Source organism: Coregonus clupeaformis, chromosome 39 (assembly GCF_020615455.1).
Source record: "Coregonus clupeaformis isolate EN_2021a chromosome 39, ASM2061545v1, whole genome shotgun sequence".
Taxonomy (NCBI): Eukaryota; Metazoa; Chordata; class Actinopteri; order Salmoniformes; family Salmonidae; genus Coregonus; species Coregonus clupeaformis.
The window spans coordinates 17,761,114-17,784,395 of NC_059230.1; the positions used below are offsets into that span (position 1 = coordinate 17,761,114).

A 23,282-nucleotide genomic window follows, 5' to 3' on the forward strand; every position below is an offset into this window, starting at 1 on the left:
ACAAAACAAAGGTTCAAACTCATTGTTACATCCCTAGTAGGCCTACAGTCCTATTTAGCAACATGATCATAGCATTGAATCTAAACACTGATAGTGAAATACTTCAGTTTCAGTTTCAGTTTACCTGAAAGCTGTAACTATTTAGAGTAGACAGCTGTGCTCATAATCAGTCTTAAAGTAGATATGGCTTGAGGAGAGATGTATTACAGCTGCTTTGGGAATAAACGCAGCAGATTAATTAAACTGAGCCGAAGCATTACTTTGAAATAGCCTCTACCTGCCTAAGCAGCCTGATGCTAATATAACATAGCAGAGAAGGGCAGCTCCATGCAACTTTCTCAGCCTTCCTTAGTAACTGGTGACCCAGGACCCCACCTCACATGGGTAGCTGGGGGAGAGCAGGTCCCAGCAAGGCAAACAGGTCAATGCCATATAGGATTGTCCTCAGACCCACTAGGAAGCATGTGACCTTCTTCCCATAACTCCCTCTCTCATAGTCAGAGAGGAAGGCCTTGGCTGGCCTCAGGCCCATGAGATTGCAGTTTTAACAGTGCACACTGTTCAGTTTGTCTTGAGCATCAGTCCGGTCAGACGGACAGGAGCAGCCTAATGTCAGTGTAGGCCGACAGTATGAGTCGGTAGGCCTCCAGTGCTTGTGTCCACCGTGTCCACACACAGTGCTCTTTTCTTTGAAACCTTTCTGCTATATTTTATTGTGTTATGTAAGGGATCATCAATGATGCTTTGTGCAGGATCATCAATGATGCTTTGTGCAGTTTTATGGAAATATACCATGACGCAGGAGGTGATACGGCTCCTGAGGCATAAATTGGGAAGTAGTATATTTCCATAGAAGTGGAGTTGATTATCCTGCTTATACCCCGGACTTAAACAAAGACTAATAAACTCTGTTCTAATCTATAGTACCCTAATTCCATGTAGATGAGTACCTTCAGGCTATGCTCAAACCTTACACACCAACCTAAGTACTCAGTTCTGCCAGGACAGCAAGGTCTCTGCACATCTTCCGAAAACGTCTGAAACCCTACCTCTTCAAAGTGTATGTTAAATAATCCCATAGAACCCCCCCCCCAAAAAAAAGAAAAACTCACTTGCATTTCCTGAAATAACACTTGCACTTTATTATGTTTTTCCTACTAGCACTGACTTTGCTGATAGCTACTTTATTGAGAAAAAATGTACATACTATTATTGAGATTTAGGTAACTGCCAAAATAAAGGAAACACCAACGTAAAGTCTCTTAATAGGGCGCTTGGCCACCCTGGGCCAGAACAGCTTCAATGTAACTTGGCATAGATTCTACAAGTGTCTAGAACTCTATTGGAGGGATGAGACACCATTCATCCATGAGTCCATCATTTGGTGTTTTGTTGATGGTGGCGGAAAACACAGTCGCAGGCGCTGCTCCAGAATTTCCCATATGTGTTCAATAGGGTTGAGATCTGGTGACTGAGACGGCCATGGCATTTGGTTTAAATCGTTTTCATGCTCATCAAACCATTCAGTAAACACTCGTGCCCTGTGGATGGGGGCATTGTCATCATATGGGGGCATAGCCATGGTAGCCAAAAGAATGGCCTGCCCAGCATTTTTATACATGACCCTAAGCATGATGGGATGTTAAATGCTTAATTAACTCAGGAACCACACCTGTGTGGAAGAAACTGATTTCAAAATATTTTGTATCCCTCATTTACTAAAGTGTTTCAATTATGGCAGTTACCTGTATGTGGTTCTCCCACCTAGCTATTTTAAAGATGCACTATGCAGAAATCGCTGCGCAATTTCCTGGTTGCTAAAATTATAATAGTTAGCCTAATTTCAGTTTATGTAACAGAACAAGCAGTCATTGTGTAGAGAATCATTGTTCCATCTAAACTGCTGTGAAATATATTTTCCATAACCAAAAATATAGTATTTTCAGCTGTTTGAAGCTGGTGTACAAAACCCGAAAGTAAAAGACTCAAAAACTAAACTTAAGAACGGGAAGCATAGAAATAGCGCACATAGAACAGCTCTACCACATCGTAGACTTGCATTCAATGGGAATGAAAGATCTATAACTCACATTTCTATGTGAATTTGGTCAGGTCGCCCAAAAGGTTACATGTAGCTTTAAGATGAATGCACTGGATAAGAGCATCTGCTAAATAACTAAAATGTAAATGTTATGTGTTATTTCTTTATAATAGACTGAATTTCATGAATGATAAATGCACAACATTGTGGAGCAAGAGAGATAATTCCATGCCATCGGGTTATCTAAAAGGGATACACCACCTAAATTACAATATTACTCATCATTTATTTTACTATGCAACATGTATGATTTGTGCATGCAAATAACAAAATGCTAATTGGGGTCCATCCATTCGAATATATTTTTTTGTCATGAATGCTAAAAGGGGCTGTGGGAAGCCATGTATGGCTAACTGTGGGTCACAATCACCCATTGCCAATGCATTCAAGGTAAAGAAACACACAAGTCATTTCATAATTTGTGTGAAGAATCCCTTTAAAATAATGTATATTTATGCATTATTGAAGTGCTTATAAATTCTTACCAGCAGCGGCTCAATGAGTGATGTGTTGGCCATGGTTTGGTCTAGGGTTGTGATCCAAGGAGATGATGTTTGGTCAGATTGGGTCAACGAACAACAGCCTAGTAAGTACAGCAGACAGTGGTCAACTGTTTAAGTATGTCAGGAGTGCTGACATCTGGAAATATACACAAACACAAATCAGATTAGGCCTCCGTTTACTAATCATAACTGAACATCAGCTCAAATGTGTGGAGGGAAGATTGAAGAAAGCATTTATTCTCATTGCTAGCTGCATTCTGTGGAGTGGTGTCCATGGTATTAAATAATGTAAGATATTGCAAGCCTATACAGCATCCTTTACCATTAACAAAGTCGATTGTTCTCTCCTTTCCAGGCACAGGCACAGTGTTTGCAGACCTGTAAAGGGGTTAGCGGAATGATATTCACAAGTTAACATCAATTGTGACATCGGTGGCAAAACAAGACATTACAAGATATGACTGAACATTTTGTTTCAGATCAATTCATATCTAGGTAAAATGTAAGACAAATACTGAAGATAACAACTAGATCCACAAGAGTAAATTGATGCTGAGCGCTATGTGAAATGACATACTTTCTAGTTCATAAAGCATGGTTGACTGGTACCACAGACTGGCATATCACTGCCTCTGGTTCTACTTGAACAGATGCTATACGTGGTCATGTGGTAGAGAGGGGGGGATGCAGTATGGGGTTGGCTGGGGTGGTTGTCTTTCCTGGGATGGCAGTTCAGTTGAACATGTAACATGGGCGACAACAAGTGGAATTACGCTGCCCTCTTATGGCCATTTCTGTTTCATTATATATTTTAAAGAGACTGGTCCCATTTACTACCATGTAAACACGTTTTAGGGACACTTATTGTAAAATGGAACTGGGACAGTCACTGTCTGAGAATGAGATACTTTATAGTATTATAAGAATTCAACTTTTAAACTTACCTCATTTTGGAAGATTTAAAGGGAGGTCAAATATAACTGAAGAGAATGTGTTAACATTGTGTCTCACTTTGATGTAACATACAAAGAGCCAATAGTAGCAATAGTTAACAATTAATGTTATTAAATCATGTTTTATTATAAACACGTATAAATATGTGCGGGTGGAGAGCCAAAAGGTTTGAGCCTTTTAACCTTCCTGTGTTGCATTATGGTCATAAAGTGAAGCAGTATAACAGGGTAAAAGCTTGAGAATAGGGGCTACCTTTAGGAGAAAACACTTTACATTAACTATGCCTTATTAAGCTTAGATATAGCTATCATGAACAACTTGATGGCCAGCCAACTAGCTATTTCCTCTTTTGCTTCAGTTATGAAAAGTTTGAAGCAACGGATAATAATGGTAACGTTAAAATGTGTCACTTTTATGATAGCATTATGTAAATCATATTCAACTCAAATAGTAGCCTGTCTTTGATCCTGTAATGCAGTGTTCTCAACTCTGGTCCCCGAGTAACCCCAGGGTTGCAAATGTTTTATTCAAGCCCTATACAGGCACACGTGATACAACTAATTATCAAGCCCTTGATTAATTGAATTATAATAATAATAATAATAATAATAATATGCCATTTAGCAGACGCTTTTATCCAAAGCGACTTACAGTCATGTGTGCATACATTTTTAGATATGGGTGGTCCCGGGGATCGAACCCACTACCCTGGTGTTACAAGCGCCAGGGTACTGTGTGCTATTATTGAGTTGTAACAGACATGTGCAACCCTTGATGGTACTCGGGGACCGGAGTTGAGAAAGGGGGCTATAGGACGAAGGGGAACCATAGAAATAGCCATAAAATATTATATTTTATTGGAGGGGAGGAGCTCTAATCAATTCTGAGAAGCCAGGTGGGGGCGGATCCGTGGGCGCGGCTAAAGTAGCTCCACCACCACGGTTTCTCCTGCCTCTCCTCTCTATTCTGGTTCTGCTCACTAATGGCATAGCGCTCAAACTGGTTGTAGGGGTCAAAGCGCTCATAGGTCCCCATGGACGGGATGTTATAGTCCTCCTCTATGTCAGGCTTCACCACAGCCTTCTGCAGAACAAAGTCCACCCGGCCTGCTTTCTGCATGCGTGCCGGGAGGTGGATCTTCTTCATGGCTCTGGTGTAGCCTGGTGCAGAGGCAGTCAGGATGTGGATGCCAGCAGTTAGCAGGCGCCAGTAGTCTCCGTTTTCAGCTAGAAAGAGAGGAGGAATGGAGGGAGAGAAGGTCTTTTGACTCAATAGGTTACACACAGCCTGACATCTCAAATAGGACGTGACTATTATTTTACACAATTAAAATGGGATCTCGTATTTAGTATTATAGAGCTTTAGTATTATAGAAAATGAAACTACTTGAGACTAAAATCCTCAAAGCTATGTATTCATCTAATAACTACCGCTTAGATTCCCAAAGCATTCAATGAAAATGACCAATCGCAATCTGTAAGGCTGACTATAGATATTACCTGTTGTGATGTCATGCCTTATTCCTCTGACAGATATCCTTGCGCCTTTGATTCCATTCCCATCCGCATCCTTTACTATTCCCTTTATTCCACGGTGGACCTGAGAAACATTGAGAAGCAGGGTTAGCGGAAAAGTCATCTCAGATTTGTGAAAAGGAGTGATTGAAAACAGAAGGGTTGGTTGGGGGATGTTTTGGAATGAATTGCTGGCTTTAAGGTCTCTCACCGACTCCATGAATGTGAGCAGAGCCTCTTTGTTGTCCTGCCAGCCTGTGTATAACTCCTCCTCAGCTGGGAATTTATCACAGCCCAACTCCACTGTCACTTCCAAACAGTTAGTGTGGAGGTAGTTGAAGTCCTGCATACCTGGCCACATGACAAGAGGAAATGCGTACCAGTGAAAGAAACTACAAACTCACCATTGCCATAATCCATTCATGTAGAAAGACAATAACTAGAAGCACCACCAGGTGGCATTCATACTTCATAATACAACTTGCTTAGTAAATTCCGGTTGTCACTGAGCCTTCATCAGCTATTTTAATCTAATGTTATAAATTAACTTCAACAGTCCTAGACTGTTTTTGATTTGACCATGTTTTTTAAAGTAAATGTCCACTGAAAATCTAACTTATAAAAGTTAATTTTCTGTTAACTCATACCCAAATAATGTTGTTGACTCATCTTACACTCCTATATGCTATTTGTGGCCAAAGCATAAAGTGGAGAAAAAAAAACACAAAGAAAACCCCTCAAATGTTTGCAATTTTCTCATAGAGGATGACGTCATGCTCCTGAGATTAGTTTTTTTTGGAAGGAAAACTTTTCCATTCAGCGAAGCTGTGAAACCTATTGTTATTATTATAATTGTTTTCCTTGATATGGTCAAATAACTCAAGCATAGATTGGTAACTTTTTTTGTAATTTGGCACACAGAAACTTGAGGCCATAAGTAACTTGGTCAGACATAATGGCACCGATTGTCCTATAAGTGGCGCTGTTATAAGCAGTCTCACTTAAACCCTCATATCTGTCGCCCCGTTTGACCTAGAGACTTGAAACGTTGTATGTAGGCGTCTTTCCTGATGCTGAACAAATTTGTATCAAGGACCCATAAAGTCTGTCAGTATAGATTTTGGAAAACCTTTGAAAAACGTATCATGAACCATAAGTCCAAATAACACCACATGTGTTATGCAGTAGGCCCATGGTACATCTCTTAATTTAGTTTGAGAAAAGCTAAGGCATTGGTTAAGAGATGGCTGAGTTATTGATAAATCAGGAAATCAGATTTTATGCGTCTATTTAAATCCTTTTAAAATCCACTTCACAATGGCTTATCAACTTGCAACTTTTTAGGGTCATCAAAGATATTACCATGATGAACCATGTTAGATTGGCATTGATATCTTAAAGAATAAGGAAACTATTAATAATTAACTTCTTTGACTATGTAACGCTAATGCTTAAAATACACTGAATAAAAATAGAAACGCAACTATGCAACAATTTCAAAGATTTTACTGAGTTACAGTTCATATAAGGAAATCATTCAATTGAAATAAATTCATTAGGCCCTAATCTATGGATTTCACATGACTGGGAATACAGATATGCATCTGTTGGTGGTCACAGATTCTTTTTTTTTAAGGTAGGGGCGTGGATCAGACAACCAGTCAGTATCTGGTGTGACCACCATTTGTCTCATTCAGGGCGACACATCTTCATATAGAATTGATCAGGCTGTTGATTGTGGCCTGTGGAATATTGTCCCACTACTCTTCAATGGCTGTGCAAAGTTGCTAGATATTAAAGGGAACATGCCGTCGTACACGTCGATCCAGAGCATCCCAAACATGCTCAATGGGTGACATGTCTGGTGAGTACGCAGGCCATGGAAGAACTGGGAAATGTTCAGCTTCCAGGAATTATGTGCAGATCCTTGCAACATGGGGCCATGCATTATCATGATGAAACATTTTGTGCTTATGGAACATTTCGGGGATCTTTTATTTCAGCTCATGAATCATGAGACCAACACTTTACATGTTGAGTTTATATTTTTGTTCAGCATAAAAAAAGAAAAAGAAGAGAAAATCTCAAATCTAAAAGTCAGATTCACTCCAAATTTGGTCTTTGGACTCATAACAGTAGTCCCTAAAGAGTTTGAGAAAATAATATTGATGCATTCAAAAATGGCCACACAATACCAGTAGATGCATATGAGCACATATGCTAATGTACTAAAATATTTGGAATGTCTTATTTTGAGAAAATCTGATTTTACGTGTCCATTTAAACCACTGTAAATCTACTCCACAGTGGCCTATCAACTTGAAACTCGCTATCATGGATGTAAGACACTGAATATGGTATTGATATCGCAAAAAATTAAGGAAAGTATTAACAACTCACTCCAGATTTTGTATTTAGACTCATTACATCAGTCTTTAATGGTTTTGAGAAAGAATGGTTGCTGCATTCAAATATGGCTACACTGTACCTATAGATGCACAGTAGCACATACTTTTTAGCATTAGCAAATTATGCTAATACAAAAAATTACACAAACAAAAAATATTCTCATGAATCATAAGTAATAGGGATGTAACGATTCACCGATATGCATCGGTCCCGGTTCAAATGTTTAATCCCGGTTCAAATGTTTAAGATACAAGTGCTTCGGTCCGCGGGAGCCCAAACCGATCCAAACGGTAAGAAAATCGATTAAAATGCTACGAAACATTATCCTGAAAATACCGCTAATCTGCTGTGACTGAATTGATGCGTCCTATCCTTCAGCCTATCAAACTTATATAAATTTAACTGTGTATGAGATTGATCTACAAGTCAGATAACAACTGTGCGCACAGTGCGGGAGACGCAGCTGTTCGTGCCAACGAGAGGTAGGCTTACCCTATCTCTGTTCTAATATTCATAGGCTACATCTGCTACTTCAGCATTCAGATGTTTATAAAATGGATTTCGCAATATGAAATCATAGGCTTTATTAATTGAGGGACAACCAATGTAATTTGCTGTGTCATTGTTACCAAATGCACTGTAGAAAATTGTGGACACAACTCATCTTGAGTGGACACAACTCACATCTTGCTGATTGCACATCTAACTAAATATTTACATATTACTAGCTCAAAACATTTTAATCTGCTCTATGACAAGTTAATCAGTGGGTGATGAGGATTTCAGATAAAAAGTAGGGGCACAAAAACATAAATAGCCCACCCTTATCTGATAGTGGTAGATGCTCAGTCTGCCCTATGGCTCAGCTCAGTCCCTACACACACACAAATCATATCGAACCGAATCGCATCGATTCGTTCCACTAATCAAACTGAATTGCACCGAATCGATTAAAACTAAAAGTATCGTTCCTGTATCGTATCGGAGCACATGTATCTAGATACGTAACAAATCATGCTTGTAAGGAGAGATGCATTTCCCTAATAGATATACTCAATGAATTAGCCTCTGATGAATTTCAGAATTATTAGTTGCTGCATTCAAAGTTGGCCACGCTACACCACTAAATGGCACCATATCACACCAGGGATATAAGAACTGAAGTGATGGACATGGAGCCGTGTAATTTGGTATGTAAACCTTATGTATATGTCCTTAGAAGCTGTGTGGATATAAGATATAAAGTCACTGCAACCTTAGATGGCTGCACCAGACCAGTTGGTGGCACTATTGATGTCATTGGCACCAGTGGCACCATAGGATACTAGAGCAATAACTATTGATCAAGTGGACTTTGTCTCATGCAAATGAATGCTAGGTATAAATTATGCAAACAAAACAATGTGAAATATCATGAAAATAAGCTTAAAATATTCAACAAATCTTAATATTAGTCAAATTGACCCCAGAATTATATATAAACTCAATACATTAAGTAATTACTTTAAGAATGAATACCTTCTGCATTTCAACCTACAGCACTATACTAAACTTAACTTGCGTCATCCTTGTGGTATTGAGAGATAAACATGGTACTGCTTTCACTGATTGCACATAAAGGAAGATAGTTCCTACATGATGGTGTGCTTGCTATGTTATCCAACTGATCTTCTGTCCTTTCTGTCATCCTGTGAACCCCGTTCATTGCTGCTCGCAGCTATATTTATAGGACATGTTTAATAGAAATCTGGAAACACTGGACAGTTACTTTAAACTTACCACCTGCGAAGCTGTACCACTTTGCTCCATTAATGATGCCGTCCTGGCCGATGCTGCCAAAGTTCCCACACCTTTCAGAGTTATTTCCTGACATGGTGGCATGGGCATCTGCATATGTTCTCGCTATCTGCTTGAATACCTGCAGCAAAAAATAAAACATATGTCTTTGTCATTCATAAGAAAGATAATGGCTAGTTCTGTTTACTGTTAAATAGATTTGTTATGCTAGTTTGATTTGTTAGCAGCTAAGATACATTTTTCACTTCCTTTACATGTCTGTTATATGACTGCAAAGGAAATCTCCCCCCAACATTTTTTTTTCTCAAGGATGTGGTAATGAATAATCATAAATGCAGAGCATGAACAATCAATTGGTCAGCTCTCTGTAATAGACACACTTCAGGTCATAGAGTGCTGTGCATTCTGGAGAGTACTGTCCATGTTTGAGTGGAGAGTGCATGTTGCTGTCAGTCCTGCTTACCTGTTCGTCTGGCGTGGGGGAGAACATCTTCTCCTCTAGTGGGTGTTTGGAGAGGTCGTAGGGATAGGACACCACCAGCTCCCCTCCGTGGAAGTTAGCTGAGAGCACAAAGGGAATGGACCTGATCCACTTCATGACTGCGTATGTCTCTGGAGCTACCTGTATTATATAACACTCATACAGACAGGCTAATAAATCATACGTCACCATCTTCAGCTGGTCATATCACAACAAAAAATGATGATGGCATGACAACAGGAAATGATTGGTGAAGCTCAAAGCTCAATTAAATATCTTGATATCAAATATTGACGATACATCAATAAGGACACACAAACTTGATTTACTATTTAACGGATGCCCCGCTTCACGTTTCTTTTAAAATATGTATAATTATTTTGCACATTTATGCAATAGTGTGCAACTGCAGCCCGCTATTCGGGGTGTTCCTGCATGCCGCCCCTCAAGCATCCCATTGGTTCCTTCATGAACACCCCCCATCGAGCATCCAATTGGGTCCTGCATGAATGCCCCCTCCCCCGCTCCCACGAGCACGACATCTTCATGCCTCCCACCTGCTGTGTACCGGACTAGCTGGCTAAGCTAGCACACAGTGTACTTCGCTCACTCCTGCCGAACACCTGCCGTCACCGTTGTTAATAGACCTGCGGAAAAACAGTGCCCAACAGGCAGGGACGAGGGACACTGTCTACCGGTGTACAGCTAGCTAGCTACCATTGTCACCCCCACCCCTTCTTCTGTGGGGTTTATCGGCGGCTGGCATCCAACGTTATTGTGCATTAACGCCACCTACTGTACTGGAGCGCGCCCACCTCCCACCTGTCCTTGCTTAACCCTCCCGTTGTCCTAGGGTCAAAATGACCCGCCACTGTGTTGAACCAACTTCATTTAATTTTTATATTTTTGGGATCATTTGTGAGAAGGAGGCAGTGAGACTTTAAAGAAAGTATCACTGCCTCCTTCTCACAAATGATCCAAAAAATATAAAAATTAAATAAAGTTGGTTCAACACAGTGGCGGGTCATTTTGACCCTAGGACAACGGGAGGGTTAAAATGTGACCAATAGAAGTATAAAGAGGGGTTCCTGCAGATGCAGGAATGCCCACATGCAGGAATGCCCCAAATTGCAGGCCACAATTGCACCATTCTCAATTTATGCAGTGCTTTGGTCTTATACTGTAATGCACTGTCTGCTCTACCTTGAGGATTTCCCAAGCTGATACGTGAGAATCAAAGACCAAACCACTTCAGATCACACGATTGTTATGTTCGGGCCTCTGATTGGACAGTGACTCACATGCTCAGGACCTGTATGTGCAGATGTTTCATTTCTCTGACATGCCAGCATAGCTGAGGCCGGCGCAAATTCCTACTATTTATGTGTCCAGGTTAAACGTGGTGGGGCATCTCGTTGTAAACAAACAGTCGGTTAAATTCATGGTTAATGCATCATTTTCTGACCTTTTAGAAGCAATTAATAACCTAAACAATGTCATCATCGAACCGAACGACTGGCCAGAGATCAGGGCATTCCTCAGCAAAGACCCAGTGCAAGCTGATAGTATTTTTGAAAACCAAATTGAATTCAAAATGAGTGATGACATCTAAGTGTGTCAGCTGTATGGTGATTTGCGATTCATAACCTACAGTTAATAATAATATGCCATTTAGCAGACGCTTTTATCCAAAGCGACTTACAGTCATGCGTGCATACATTTTTTTTGTGTGTATGGGTGGTCCCGGGGATCGAACCCACTACCTTGGCGTTACAAGCGCCGTGCTCTACCAGCTGAGCTACAGAGGACCACAGACAACACCAAGGCCGACAGACAACACCAAGACGGAATGTGTTTGAAGTTATCATGCGCCCCGAGAACAGCCCGCATATCCTGAAAAATGCATCGCCAGTGGCACGCACACACTTCGCGCAGATCAGGACCTCCACAATGATGTGGTCGACTGTCTCCAAGGTGGGGGTTTTTCCTGGCAGCCGGATGAGTCAATTGAAGGAGGATGCCATGAGTGAATTGACTGTATAGGCATACTGGCCTCAAATTTAATAAAGCTTGCTCTGTAATGGAATGATGCTTCTAATTGCGCATTTTAAATACAAAAATGATTCTGTAGATTATACGATAGATAGGCTATACTCTATGGCCGGATTGAAAGTAACTTTTTCCAAAGCTACATTCATTTGACAGACCTAACTTGAATGATTGTCCCTCTTTCTTCAAATTAAAGGCCTAGTCTATTAATATTTTGTTAAAGCCTATAGGCCTAGAGCTTGCATAGGTGCGTAGGACAATGTGGTAAAGTACTAATTTATTCCTTCTCCACTATTTTTGAAAAACCCTCTCACTTGGTATCAATTGGGGTAATTTGTTTTTTTGTTTTGTTTTTTTTGCCTCACTTTTCTAGAAAATAAATCAGTTAAATAGTAAATCGACTTTGTCCGGCCTAATGCTAAAATACACGTAAAGCATTTGTCATTTGATATTTGACATGTGTTCATATCCAGTAGCATAAACACCACACAATCAATGCAAACATGCATATACAGTGGGGGAAAAAGTATTTAGTCAGCCACCAATTGTGCAAGTTCTCCCACTTAAAAAGATGAGAGAGGCCTGTAATTTTCATCATAGGTACACGTCAACTATGACAGACAAAATGAGATTTTTTTTCTCCAGAAAATCACATTGTAGGATTTTTAATGAATTTATTTGCAAATTATGGTGGAAAATAAGTATTTGGTCAATAACAAAAGTTTCTCAATACTTTGTTATATACCCTTTGTTGGCAATGACACAGGTCAAACGTTTTCTGTAAGTCTTCACAAGGTTTTCACACACTGTTGCTGGTATTTTGGCCCATTCCTCCATGCAGATCTCCTCTAGAGCCGTGATGTTTTGGGGATGTCGCTGGGCAACACAGACTTTCAACTCCCTCCAAAGATTTTCTATGGGGTTGAGATCTGGAGACTGGCTAGGCCACTCCAGGACCTTGAAATGCTTCTTACGAAGCCACTCCTTCGTTGCCCGGGCGGTGTGTTTGGGATCATTGTCATGCTGAAAGACCCAGCCACGTTTCATCTTCAATGCCCTTGCTGATGGAAGGAGGTTTTCACTCAAAATCTCACAATACATGGCCCCATTCATTCTTTCCTTTACACGGATCAGTCGTCCTGGTCCCTTTGCAGAAAAACAGCCCCAAAGCATGATGTTTCCACCCCCATGCTTCACAGTAGGTATGGTGTTCTTTGGATGCAACTCAGCATTCTTTGTCCTCCAAACACGACGAGTTGAGTTTTTACCAAAAAGTTCTATTTTGGTTTCATCTGACCATATGACATTCTCCCAATCCTCTTCTGGATCATCCAAATGCACTCTAGCAAACTTCAGACGGGCCTGGACATGTACTGGCTTAAGCAGGGGGACACGTCTAGCACTGCAGGATTTGAGTCCCTGGCGGTGTAGTGTGTTACTGATGGTAGGCTTTGTTACTTTGGTCCCAGCTCTCTGCAGGTCATTCACTAGGTCCCCCCCGTGTGGTTCTGGGATTTTTGCTCACCGTTCTTGTGATCATTTTGACCCCACTGGGTGAGATCTTGCGTGGAGCCCCAGATCGAGGGAGATTATGAGTGGTCTTGTATGTCTTCCATTTCCTAATAATTGCTCCCACAGTTGATTTCTTCAAATCAAGCTGCTTACCTATTGCAGATTCAGTCTTCCCAGCCTGGTGCAGGTCTACAATTTTGTTCATGGTGTCCTATGACAGCTCTTTGGTCTTGGCCATAGTGGAGTTTGGAGTGTGACTGTTTGAGGTTGTGGACAGGTGTCTTTTATACTGATAACAAGTTCAAACAGGTGCCATTAATACAGGTAACGAGTGGAGGACAGAGGAGGCTCTTAAAGAAGAAGTTACAGGTCTGTGAGAGCCAGAAATCTTGCTTGTTTGTAGGTGACCAAATACTTATTTTCCACCATAATTTGCATATAAATTCATTAAAAATCCTACAATGTGATTTTCTGGAGAAAAAAAATCTCAATTTGTCTGTCATAGTTGACGTGTACCTATGATGAAAATTACAGGCCTCTCTCATCTTGTTAAGTGAGAGAACTTGCACAATTGGTGGCTGACTAAATACTTTTTTTCCCCACTGTAAATGGATAGGAATTCATACTGTACCTTATCAAACCAGTAAGCGTCTGGGATTGGGATGTGGTCGCTACGGAAATGCCGGTGTCTGCGGCGGCTGTAGGCAACAGAGGTCAGGTCAGGGAAGTTCCTGTTCAGGTCAATGTTCTGGGCGTTACCTCGACCCAGGGTCCAGCTGTGGTAGTTCTGAGCCTGTAGAGTTTCATACAGTGGATAGTATACTGTTAGTATTGAGCAGTGAATATTGTATTATTGATATTTGATTGGTGTTGTCGCCTAACGTGAGGCTGCTGAGGGGAAGACAGCTCATAATAATGGCCGGAACGGAGCTAATGGAATGGCATCAAACACATGGAAACATGTGTCTGATGTATTTGATACCATTCCACTTATTCTGCTCCTGTAAGGTTCTGTATTTATTTTCTTAGTCAACCTTGTGTTCTTGAACGTAGCCCTGTTTCTTTGTGTTCTTGAACGTAGCCCTGTCTTTCATTTTTGTTCATTGATTTTACCTGTGTTAGTTACTCACCTGGTCTCATCAGCTCCTTATTTAGTTCAGGTCATTCTGTTTATGCCTTGTGAGGTATTGTTCGTTTTGACTCTACTAAGCCTTTTCCTAGCTCGTTTGTGAGAACCAGTTATAGTCTTCAGTCCTAGTTTTGATTCACCTGCCTGTTTGCCTACCTGTGTATGACCATTGCCTGCCTGTGACCACGATTCCTGCCTTCTGCGAAGGCGAAATAAACACATGCCGCGCTCTGTGCGTGAATCTACACCTTTTACTCGTTGAGTATTCATTACAGCTCCAGCCATTACCACGAGCCTGGCCTCCCCAATTAAGGTGCCACCAACCTCCTGTGGTGTTGAATAAACGTAACATTCCGACCTGCCGTTGAATTCTGGTAAAAACCTGGTAGAATGTGTGTATACTTTCAAACCCAATAAGTCTTCCATGTTGATTCACCATCATGTTGGAATTACGTTCAAATAACATGGCAACAACATTGATTCAACCAACCTCCTCATTCTCGGGGTCGTTGGTGCCCTGGACCTCAGCAGCAGCCAGCTCATAGCCGTCAGGGTTCATGGAGGGCAGGATGTGGATACGCGTGGTGTTGATCAGGGTCTGGACGCGTTGGTTCCCCAGCAGGTACTCTGAACACAGGTACTGGGTCAGATAGATCAACAGCTGGCGACCCAGCACCTCGTTCCCGTGCATGTTGCCTATGTACTTCATCTCCGGTTCAACTGTTGATATGAGGCAACAGGATAGGGACATATATTACATTTATTCTACCAGAAAGTCCCTTGAGATGAATTATCTGTTTTTCAAGGGAAACCTGGCCAAGACTGCAGCTTACAGTCAAGTGCAACAATCAGAAAATACACACTCTCTCTGGTTGAACTCTGAACCCAGTACTCTCTCTCACTGTACTGTATATTTGAGGACAATTTGTACTCACGTAATTCATGTACTCCAGGGTTGTTTGAGAACTCAATCACTAGCAGGTCTTTGCCCTCCACACTGCGGCCGATGCTGTAGGTGGTGGCGATTTCGGGGCATCGCGCTGCAGTCTTCTTCAGGATGCTGTTCATCTGGGCGTTAGACTGATAGCTGAACTGGATGATAGTATGAGTCTCCTCAGGGGTATTACCTATACTGGCCTGGGCTTCTTCCTGTGTTACTATGATAAAGACGAGATGGTGACATTTTATAATAATGGCATATTCGTTAAAGTTATTATAAAGTGTAGCCAAACATGTAAAGATCAATAGTGTTCCAAGCCAGTTATGACACTTTTGAATTAACTAGCAAGCTTGACTTGAGTCAATGTCATAGAAAAGTTAACATTTGAAAGCATAACCATGCTTCAATAAACTGCCTCACTTAAATAACTTTGATGGATATCAGAATACCATTTTACTACATACGGCCTTAGTCTTTCATCTCATGCTGAGTAGAGCCCTGTAAAATGTCAGGACACTGAGGAATTAGAGAAAGTGGAAAGTCTACATTCTGGCCCCGGTCTGCACTTCTATATAAATGTGCTCATTTAGGCAAATGTGCCAGACCTAAAAGGTAAGCAACCAATCAAAGTTGAGACATAAGACCAAAGACATCAGTTCAAAAGAAATATCAGCATGGAAATAATTATAAAGCTTAGTAGGGTTGCCAGACATCAGCTTGTGTTTCAGTTAGAATCTAAGATCCGTTTGGAAACAGATTTCATACTACACTAAAAGCTGTTATGCTAAATTTGGTACCACCATCTGTGTGCATATCTATAACCATATCATATTGTATATATAATATGTAAATTCATATCTATGATATATTTCAGGGAAATGGCTATATGAACATTCAACTGTTATTTTGTCGGTATAGGATACTGTAGCACCTGTTTATGGCAGCAAAGAGCAGCTGTAGAGATAAACAGAGAGAGTACAAAGGAAGAGAGAGCAATCACACAGCTGGAGTGTGTGTCGGTTGCAGCCACAGAGAGAAACAAACTGTACTGAACTCAAGTTAGACTGATCACTTCTCTGCGTGAACATGATATACTGCAGTTGTCTATCACCTATCAGTGTGAATTCATAGATTTGTTCAAAAGGACACAGTATATCTTGTGCGAGTCAAGATATGAATGGCAGATACGTTAACAGCATTGCCTGCGGATATAAAGTGACATCATTTGTATGTGTTCCCATATGGCTCACACATGTTATTGAAGTTGTCAAATCTCTAACATCTTGCTTATGGGTTCTTTTTGAGGGCTTTGTATAGTTGCTACAAATATAGATCCTTTCTAGGTCACAAAAGCCTACGTGTCACGACTTCCTCCAAAGCTGCCTCCTCTCCTGGTTCGGGCAGGCTTCGGCGTTCGTCGTCACTGGCCTTCTAGCCACTGCCGCTCCTCATCTCATCATTCCATTTGTTTTGTCTTGTTTATTACACACACATGGTTCATATCCCCTCATCAGTACTTGTATAAGTGTTCCCTCTGCCCCCTTGTCCTTGTGTGTGATTGTTTACTGTGAGGAGAGTGTAGCTCGTTTGAGCTCTGTGTATTTTGTATTGCCAGGGTTTTTCCCCCGTGTGCCTGTTTAGTTCCAGTGCACCTGTTTTGCGCACTGGATTGTTTGATGCATTTCTGCGTAACTCTGTATTCCAGAATAAATTCTGTGTTCTGTGATTTACCCTCCTGCGCCTGACTCCTTCAAATCACCCATCACACTATGTGGGGGCAGCTGCACAAAAATATAAAAAACAATGGCATGGAACTATATTTAACTATACATTTTTGCTATATTCCTTTCAAAAAGGCTACTTGTATTAATTTTAACACAGAAATGGATTACCCATCCACAGTTTTCTTAATCCTGTGAAGTAATTTTTGAATCACCCATTTAGTAGCCTACAGTGCATTCGGAAAGTATTCAGACCCCTTGACATTTTCCAAATTTTATTACGTTACAGCCTTCTTCTAAAATGGATTACATTTGTTTTTTTCCCTCATCAATCTACACATAATGACGAAGCAAAAACATGTTTTTAGAAACTGATAAAAAACGGAAATACCACATTTACATAAGTATTCAGACCCTTTACTTTGTTGAAGCACCTTTGGCAGCGATTACAGCCTTGAGTGTTCTTGGGTATGATGCTACAAGCTTGGCACACCTGTATTTGGGGAGTTTCTCCCATTCTTCTCTGCAGATCCTCTCAAGCTCTGTCAGGTTGGATGGGAGCGTCGCTGCACAGCTATTTTCAGGTCTCTCCAGAGATGTTCGATCGGGTTCAACTCCGGGCTCTGGCTGGGCCACTCAAGTACATTCAGAGACTTGTCCAGAAGCCACTCCTGCGTTGTCTTGGCTGTGTGCTTAGGGTTGTTGTCCTGTTGGAAGGTGTACCTTCGCCCAGTCTGAGGTCCTGAGGGATCTGGAGCAGGTTTTCATCAAGGATCTCTCTGTACTTTGCTCCATTCATCTTTCCCTTGATCCTGACTAGTTTCCCAGTCCCTGCCGCTGAAAAACATCCCCACAGCATGATGCTGCCACCACCATGCTTCACCATAGGGATGGTACCAGGCTTTCTCCAGATGTGACGCATGGCATTCAGGTCAAAGAGTTCAATCTTGGTTTCATCAGACCAGAGAATCTTGTTTCTCATGGTCTGAGAATCTTTTAGGTGCCTTTTGGCAAACTCCATGCGGGCTGTCATGTGCCTTTTACTGAGGACTGGCTTCCGTCTGGCCACTCTACCATAAAGGCCCAATTGGTGGAGTGCTGCAGAGATGGTTGTCCTTCTGGAAGGTTCTCCCATCTCCACTGAGGAACTCTGGAGCTCTGTCAGAGTGACCATCGGGTTCTTGGTCACCTCATTGACCAAGGCCCTTTTTCCCCTGATTGCTCAGTTTAGCCGGGCGGCCAGCTCTTGGAAGAATCTTGGTGGTTCCAAACTTCTTCCATTTAAGAATTATGGAGGCCCCTGTTTTCTTGGGGACCTTCAATGCTGCAGAAATGTTTTGGTACCCTTCCCCAGATCTGTTCCTCGACACAATCCTGTCTCGGAGCTCTACCGACAATTCCTTCGACCTCATGGCTTGGTTTTTGCTCTGACATGCACTGTCAACTGTGGGACCTTATATAGGCTGGTGTGTGCCTTTCCAAATCATGTCCAATTAATTGAATTTACCACAGCTGGACTCCAATCAAGTTGTAGAAACATCTCAAGGATGATCAATGGAAACAGGATGCACCTGAGCTCAATTTAGAGTATCATATCAAAGGGTCTGAATATTTACATAAATAAGGTATTTCTGTTTTTAATTTTTTATAAATTTGCTAGCATTTCTAAAAACCTATTTTCGCTTTGTCATTATGGGGTATTGTGTGTAGATTGATGAGGGGAAAAAATAAATGAATCTAAAGGGGAAGGGGTCTGAACACTTTCCGAATGTATGCTGTATGCTGTATGCTGTTGCATGCACTTTCTGGCCATGGGCATGGTTGTTCATGTGGCACTGATCAAAAGTTCTCATAAAAGGTCAGTGGCAAAGCAGTGAGAGCAAACAAGTTTGGTACTTGTGTTAGACATAATTTTTACATGCAAATCTGATTGGATACATAGTTTGATTATTGAAATATCAGCCATCTAACTTCAACATTGCTTTTTTCTTTCTGAGGGCTAATCGAGGACATTTTCTGGGACAACTCGAGCCGGGGACAGGCCAATAAAAATTGGGGGACATCTGGTCACCTTACCACAAGGGCTCATGTGGCAACCTGGCGACCGTCATAAATCTGCGTAGCAATGGCCTTCTCAGTAGGCACTCCAAGGATGCTTCTGTTATTAGAGGGGGTTGGGGTGTTATTTTTCTTTAGATTGATATAATCTTGTAATAATATTGACACACAGTTGTACATTTTGCTCATGTGATTGTTTTATGTCTGAAAATATTATTTGAGTCCACATCCTACTGTACAGTACTTATTGTCATACTGTATTCACTATCATAGATTGATAGTCACTTTTATGATATGACACCAGTTAAACTGTGGTTGTTACCTCGTAGGCCCTCCAGTGGGTCGTAACAGCCCTCCTGGTCGCTGACAAAGAAGCGGTCACAGTCCAAGAAATAGGGCCAGGCCATCTTGATGCCCTCGAAGGCATGGCGACAGTTCTTCCTCACCACCTCGCAGGTACTCCTGCACGGCTTGAGCACCTTACATTATAAAAGAAAACATGACTTTAATGAAAGTTATGACATTATCCGGTGTTATTACGTTATCCTTTGTGAGCCACACACCTTCTCCTTCTCACAGCGAGGCACCAGTACTGAGCAGCCAAGCATGCGGATGTCTGGGGTGCACTCTCCACTGAGCAGGTTTTGGACCACACTGAGGAGGAGGTATTCGGGGCCCAGCTCGGCCTCCTCGCGGGTCCTGTGGCCCAGGATGTTGGGGAACATGGTGTGGGTGTAGGACATGTCGTCGCAGTAGTTCATCATGATGTCCACGCACTTGGCTGGGAGAGAGGCAACCAAGGAGCAGGTTCAGATAGATGGAAGAGATTCTGTATTATATGGTCACTGATCTGAATGTAGACTCATAGCTTACCATGTTGAATCATTCACGCATAAAATACACATAGTACATCTGTAATATAACATTATTATGCAATGCTTCATAATACCATGTATTGTTTCATAATATTATGCAATCTTTACAATTAAACTTTGGTGGGACCTTTGGATGCTTTGTAATGTGGGTGGCAAAATATTTTTAGAACTATGAATTTGTTATAAATTATTTTCAGGTGGGCGTAGTGTCAACCTGCTTGCAAGATGTTTCATATTATCCGATATGTTCTCTCCATTGTAAAATCAGTAGGTTTAGGGGTATTGGCCAGGTGTTTTTCTCTTGTATCTTTACATTTGTTCTCAGTTCATTTATTTAAGAAACATTGCTAAGATGTTCAGTAAGCAATCATCACTCATTTCCTTGACATGGAAATTGTACATAACCTGATATTAAATGGTCATATGTATATGCATGCAAGAATCCATCCCTTTGTCTAAAACGTTTTTATTATCTCATATATAGCTACCTCTCTGCAGTACCAAAAATGATCTAGTCCAAATATTTCTATTATGTCTGGAGATTAAAATGTGAATATTTCATATAGCTATTTATTATCCAAAAATACACTTGATAGCTCGGAGTTGCTTTAAGGCCATAATATCCATTTAATATCCCACTGCCCGCCTAAAGCCATAATAACCTTGTCAGTCAAACCTGTACACACATCACATTTACATGAGTTTTAAGGGTTTCTTGAGGAAAAAAATACATACGTTTTTCAGGTTCTGGTTCTTTGCAAAAACGACCTGAAAGACAAACCATTGTTAGTTGCTTTCATACATTCAACACTAGATGGCAGAATCACATTTATCGCCACCGTTATTAGCGACTATTGTCTGTTTTTATGAACACTATCTGGCTTTACCATCTCTCCTCACAAATGTCTGCATGTCCAGCCTGGTCTCATACACTTGACGTAACATAATAAACATAAATTCCGTAGACACTCAAATTAGTATGATATGTTACGTTTGGTATGGTCACATAAGACAGATGGTTACTCTAGCATTTTAGCTAATTAGCAACTTTTCAGCTCTTTGCAACTACTTAGCATGTTAGCTAACCTTTCCCGTAACCCTAACCTTAACCCTTTTAGCTAACCCTTCCCCTAAGGCTAACTTTAACCATAACCCCTAGCCTAGATCATGTTAGCCAGCTAGCTAACTTTAGGCACGTAGCTAGAATTTGTAACATATCATACGTTTTTCAAATTCGTAACATATTGTACATTTACAAATTGTACATTGCAAACGAATTGCACTTTCTAACATATCATTCGAAATGGGTGATGGACATCCACAAATTAATACATACCATACGAAACTTAACATATCATACTAAATGGAGAGTCTCGGATTTACTTACAACATAATACGAAATGCTCTGAGACCAGGTTGGTCTGTCAGTAAAATCATATTCATTTTCTAAGTGATGAATATCTACCTCAATATTTCTATATAACTGTACAATTCTATCATTCTCTAAAGAAAAATAAGCATTTTATTTCGCACTCATTTAAGACACAGAGGTTACTTTTACTTTTGTTACTGTTGGCAGCTTGTGAATTAAAATAGGCTACAATAGTTTGCATGTCTATGTTTTAGATAAAATTCCTCACAACCATTGCCTTGTAGATAAAGACATTTCAGGAATAACATAAACACTGTCACATCAGTCCTGTGAACAAAACACACCATGTGTGTTATCATAAAAAGCGGAGTACTTTACCCAGTAATTCGTCTCCAGGGTCGCAGCGCGGAGGGGCACACCAGATAACCGTTGCCAGTGCATTCAGAAAAACAATAGTCTTCATTTTCCTCCGCATAAATTCCATATTTTGTGATGTGCCACCTCAAGGCTACTGCACCTAATTACACGAAAACGTTGAGAGCTTCCCTAAAAAGTGAGTTTATTACAAGTATTACGGTCGAATATCAAATTACAGAGGGAAATGTTCCGGACAGAAGTGGAACAAGGCTGGAGTATGAGGATTGTGCCTGAAAACACGCTGCAAATAAACTTTCTGAAATACACCTGTTTCCAATTCCTATACTGTAAACAGTTCTGCTCACCCATTTCAACCATTTCCACCTGTGTTAACATTTAATTTCTTACCTTAAAATGCATGTATTTATTGGCCATGTATGTGGACACTGGACAGTGCATATGCTCAATAAAATAAATAGAGCAGATACTTTTTGCTCGATGCATTTTTCCCGCCCTTCAGTCATCGCTCGAGCCAATCCTTTGAACGCTTTTAACCAATCAGCAATCAATCATATCAATCACAAATGTTGAATGGTGTATCCAGCCAGCCTCTAGCACCTGCAAAACAGCTGGTGATCATCAGCCAACATGAAATGCCAGATGGGCATTAGATATGAGATATGCTTCTAAATGTCTCTGTTATGTTATCTCATATGGCCTGGTATCAAATGATGGTTGTTATTTGACAGCTTTATTGCACATTTTTCACCAACATCTTTACTCACACAAGTAGGCTACAGCAAGTGCCTTTCATAATTAAATACTTTGTGTCTATACATCTAAAGAAACAAGTTCTGATAAAGCAACTATAGGAGCTAAACAGTCATACTGTATATTGAATTCTGGCACACACACAATAACGTGTTTAAAGCACTTACTTGACCATAACATTCTTATGCTATAGCACATCTCTTTCATTTTAAGATCAAATAAATATTATCGTTTCTGATACAGTGCAAAATAGTTTGATAAAGATAACATCAGGTATTCATAAATATCCATATAAACATTTCCAGCAATCACTGGACATTTTATATGGATATTTGGCAAAATAAAGTTTTTTACACATCCATTTCAGTCAAAATTATCTTTATGTAGTACATTCAGTTACAACACGCTAATATCATAGTAAACATGATATTTGCCTTTGGCTCTTGTAACTAGTAGCTCTGAGAGAAATACAAAGTGCATTAATATCCAGTGATTGACATTAAGAAATTGTGAACAACTGCAGTAGTAGTCTAACCCAATGAGTCTAACACAGTCCATAGTTTACATAACATGGCCATCTATTTAGCAGTACTTGCCACCGCGAGTACCATTCATTGAAAAGGATACATTTTAACTTCAATAAATTGCTTGATGCCCGTGGAAATTGCACCAGTGTCGCAATGGCTACCAGCCAGCAGCTAGCTAAGCTTTCCCATCCTCCCTATTGACCGTTGACAGT

At 40.7% G+C, this 23,282-nt stretch overlaps 1 protein-coding gene across 1 annotated transcript; it reads right to left on the reverse strand.

Annotated features, from left to right (window-relative positions):
• Window positions 1-4,207: 4,207 nt before the first annotated feature.
• Window positions 4,208-22,136, reverse strand: LOC121554457 (carboxypeptidase Z-like). Its single transcript, XM_045211978.1, has 12 exons — window positions 21,794-22,136; window positions 20,779-20,811; window positions 19,732-19,949; window positions 19,491-19,647; window positions 15,385-15,606; window positions 14,940-15,169; window positions 13,952-14,113; window positions 9,742-9,900; window positions 9,261-9,399; window positions 5,284-5,423; window positions 5,058-5,157; window positions 4,208-4,784 (listed from the first exon to the last, which is right to left on the reverse strand). Exons 1-12 carry the CDS (start codon window positions 21,897-21,899, stop codon window positions 4,432-4,434), a joined length of 2,019 nt encoding a protein of 672 aa, XP_045067913.1. The 5' UTR covers window positions 21,900-22,136; the 3' UTR covers window positions 4,208-4,431.
• Between the last annotated feature and the right edge of the window lie 1,146 nt (window positions 22,137-23,282).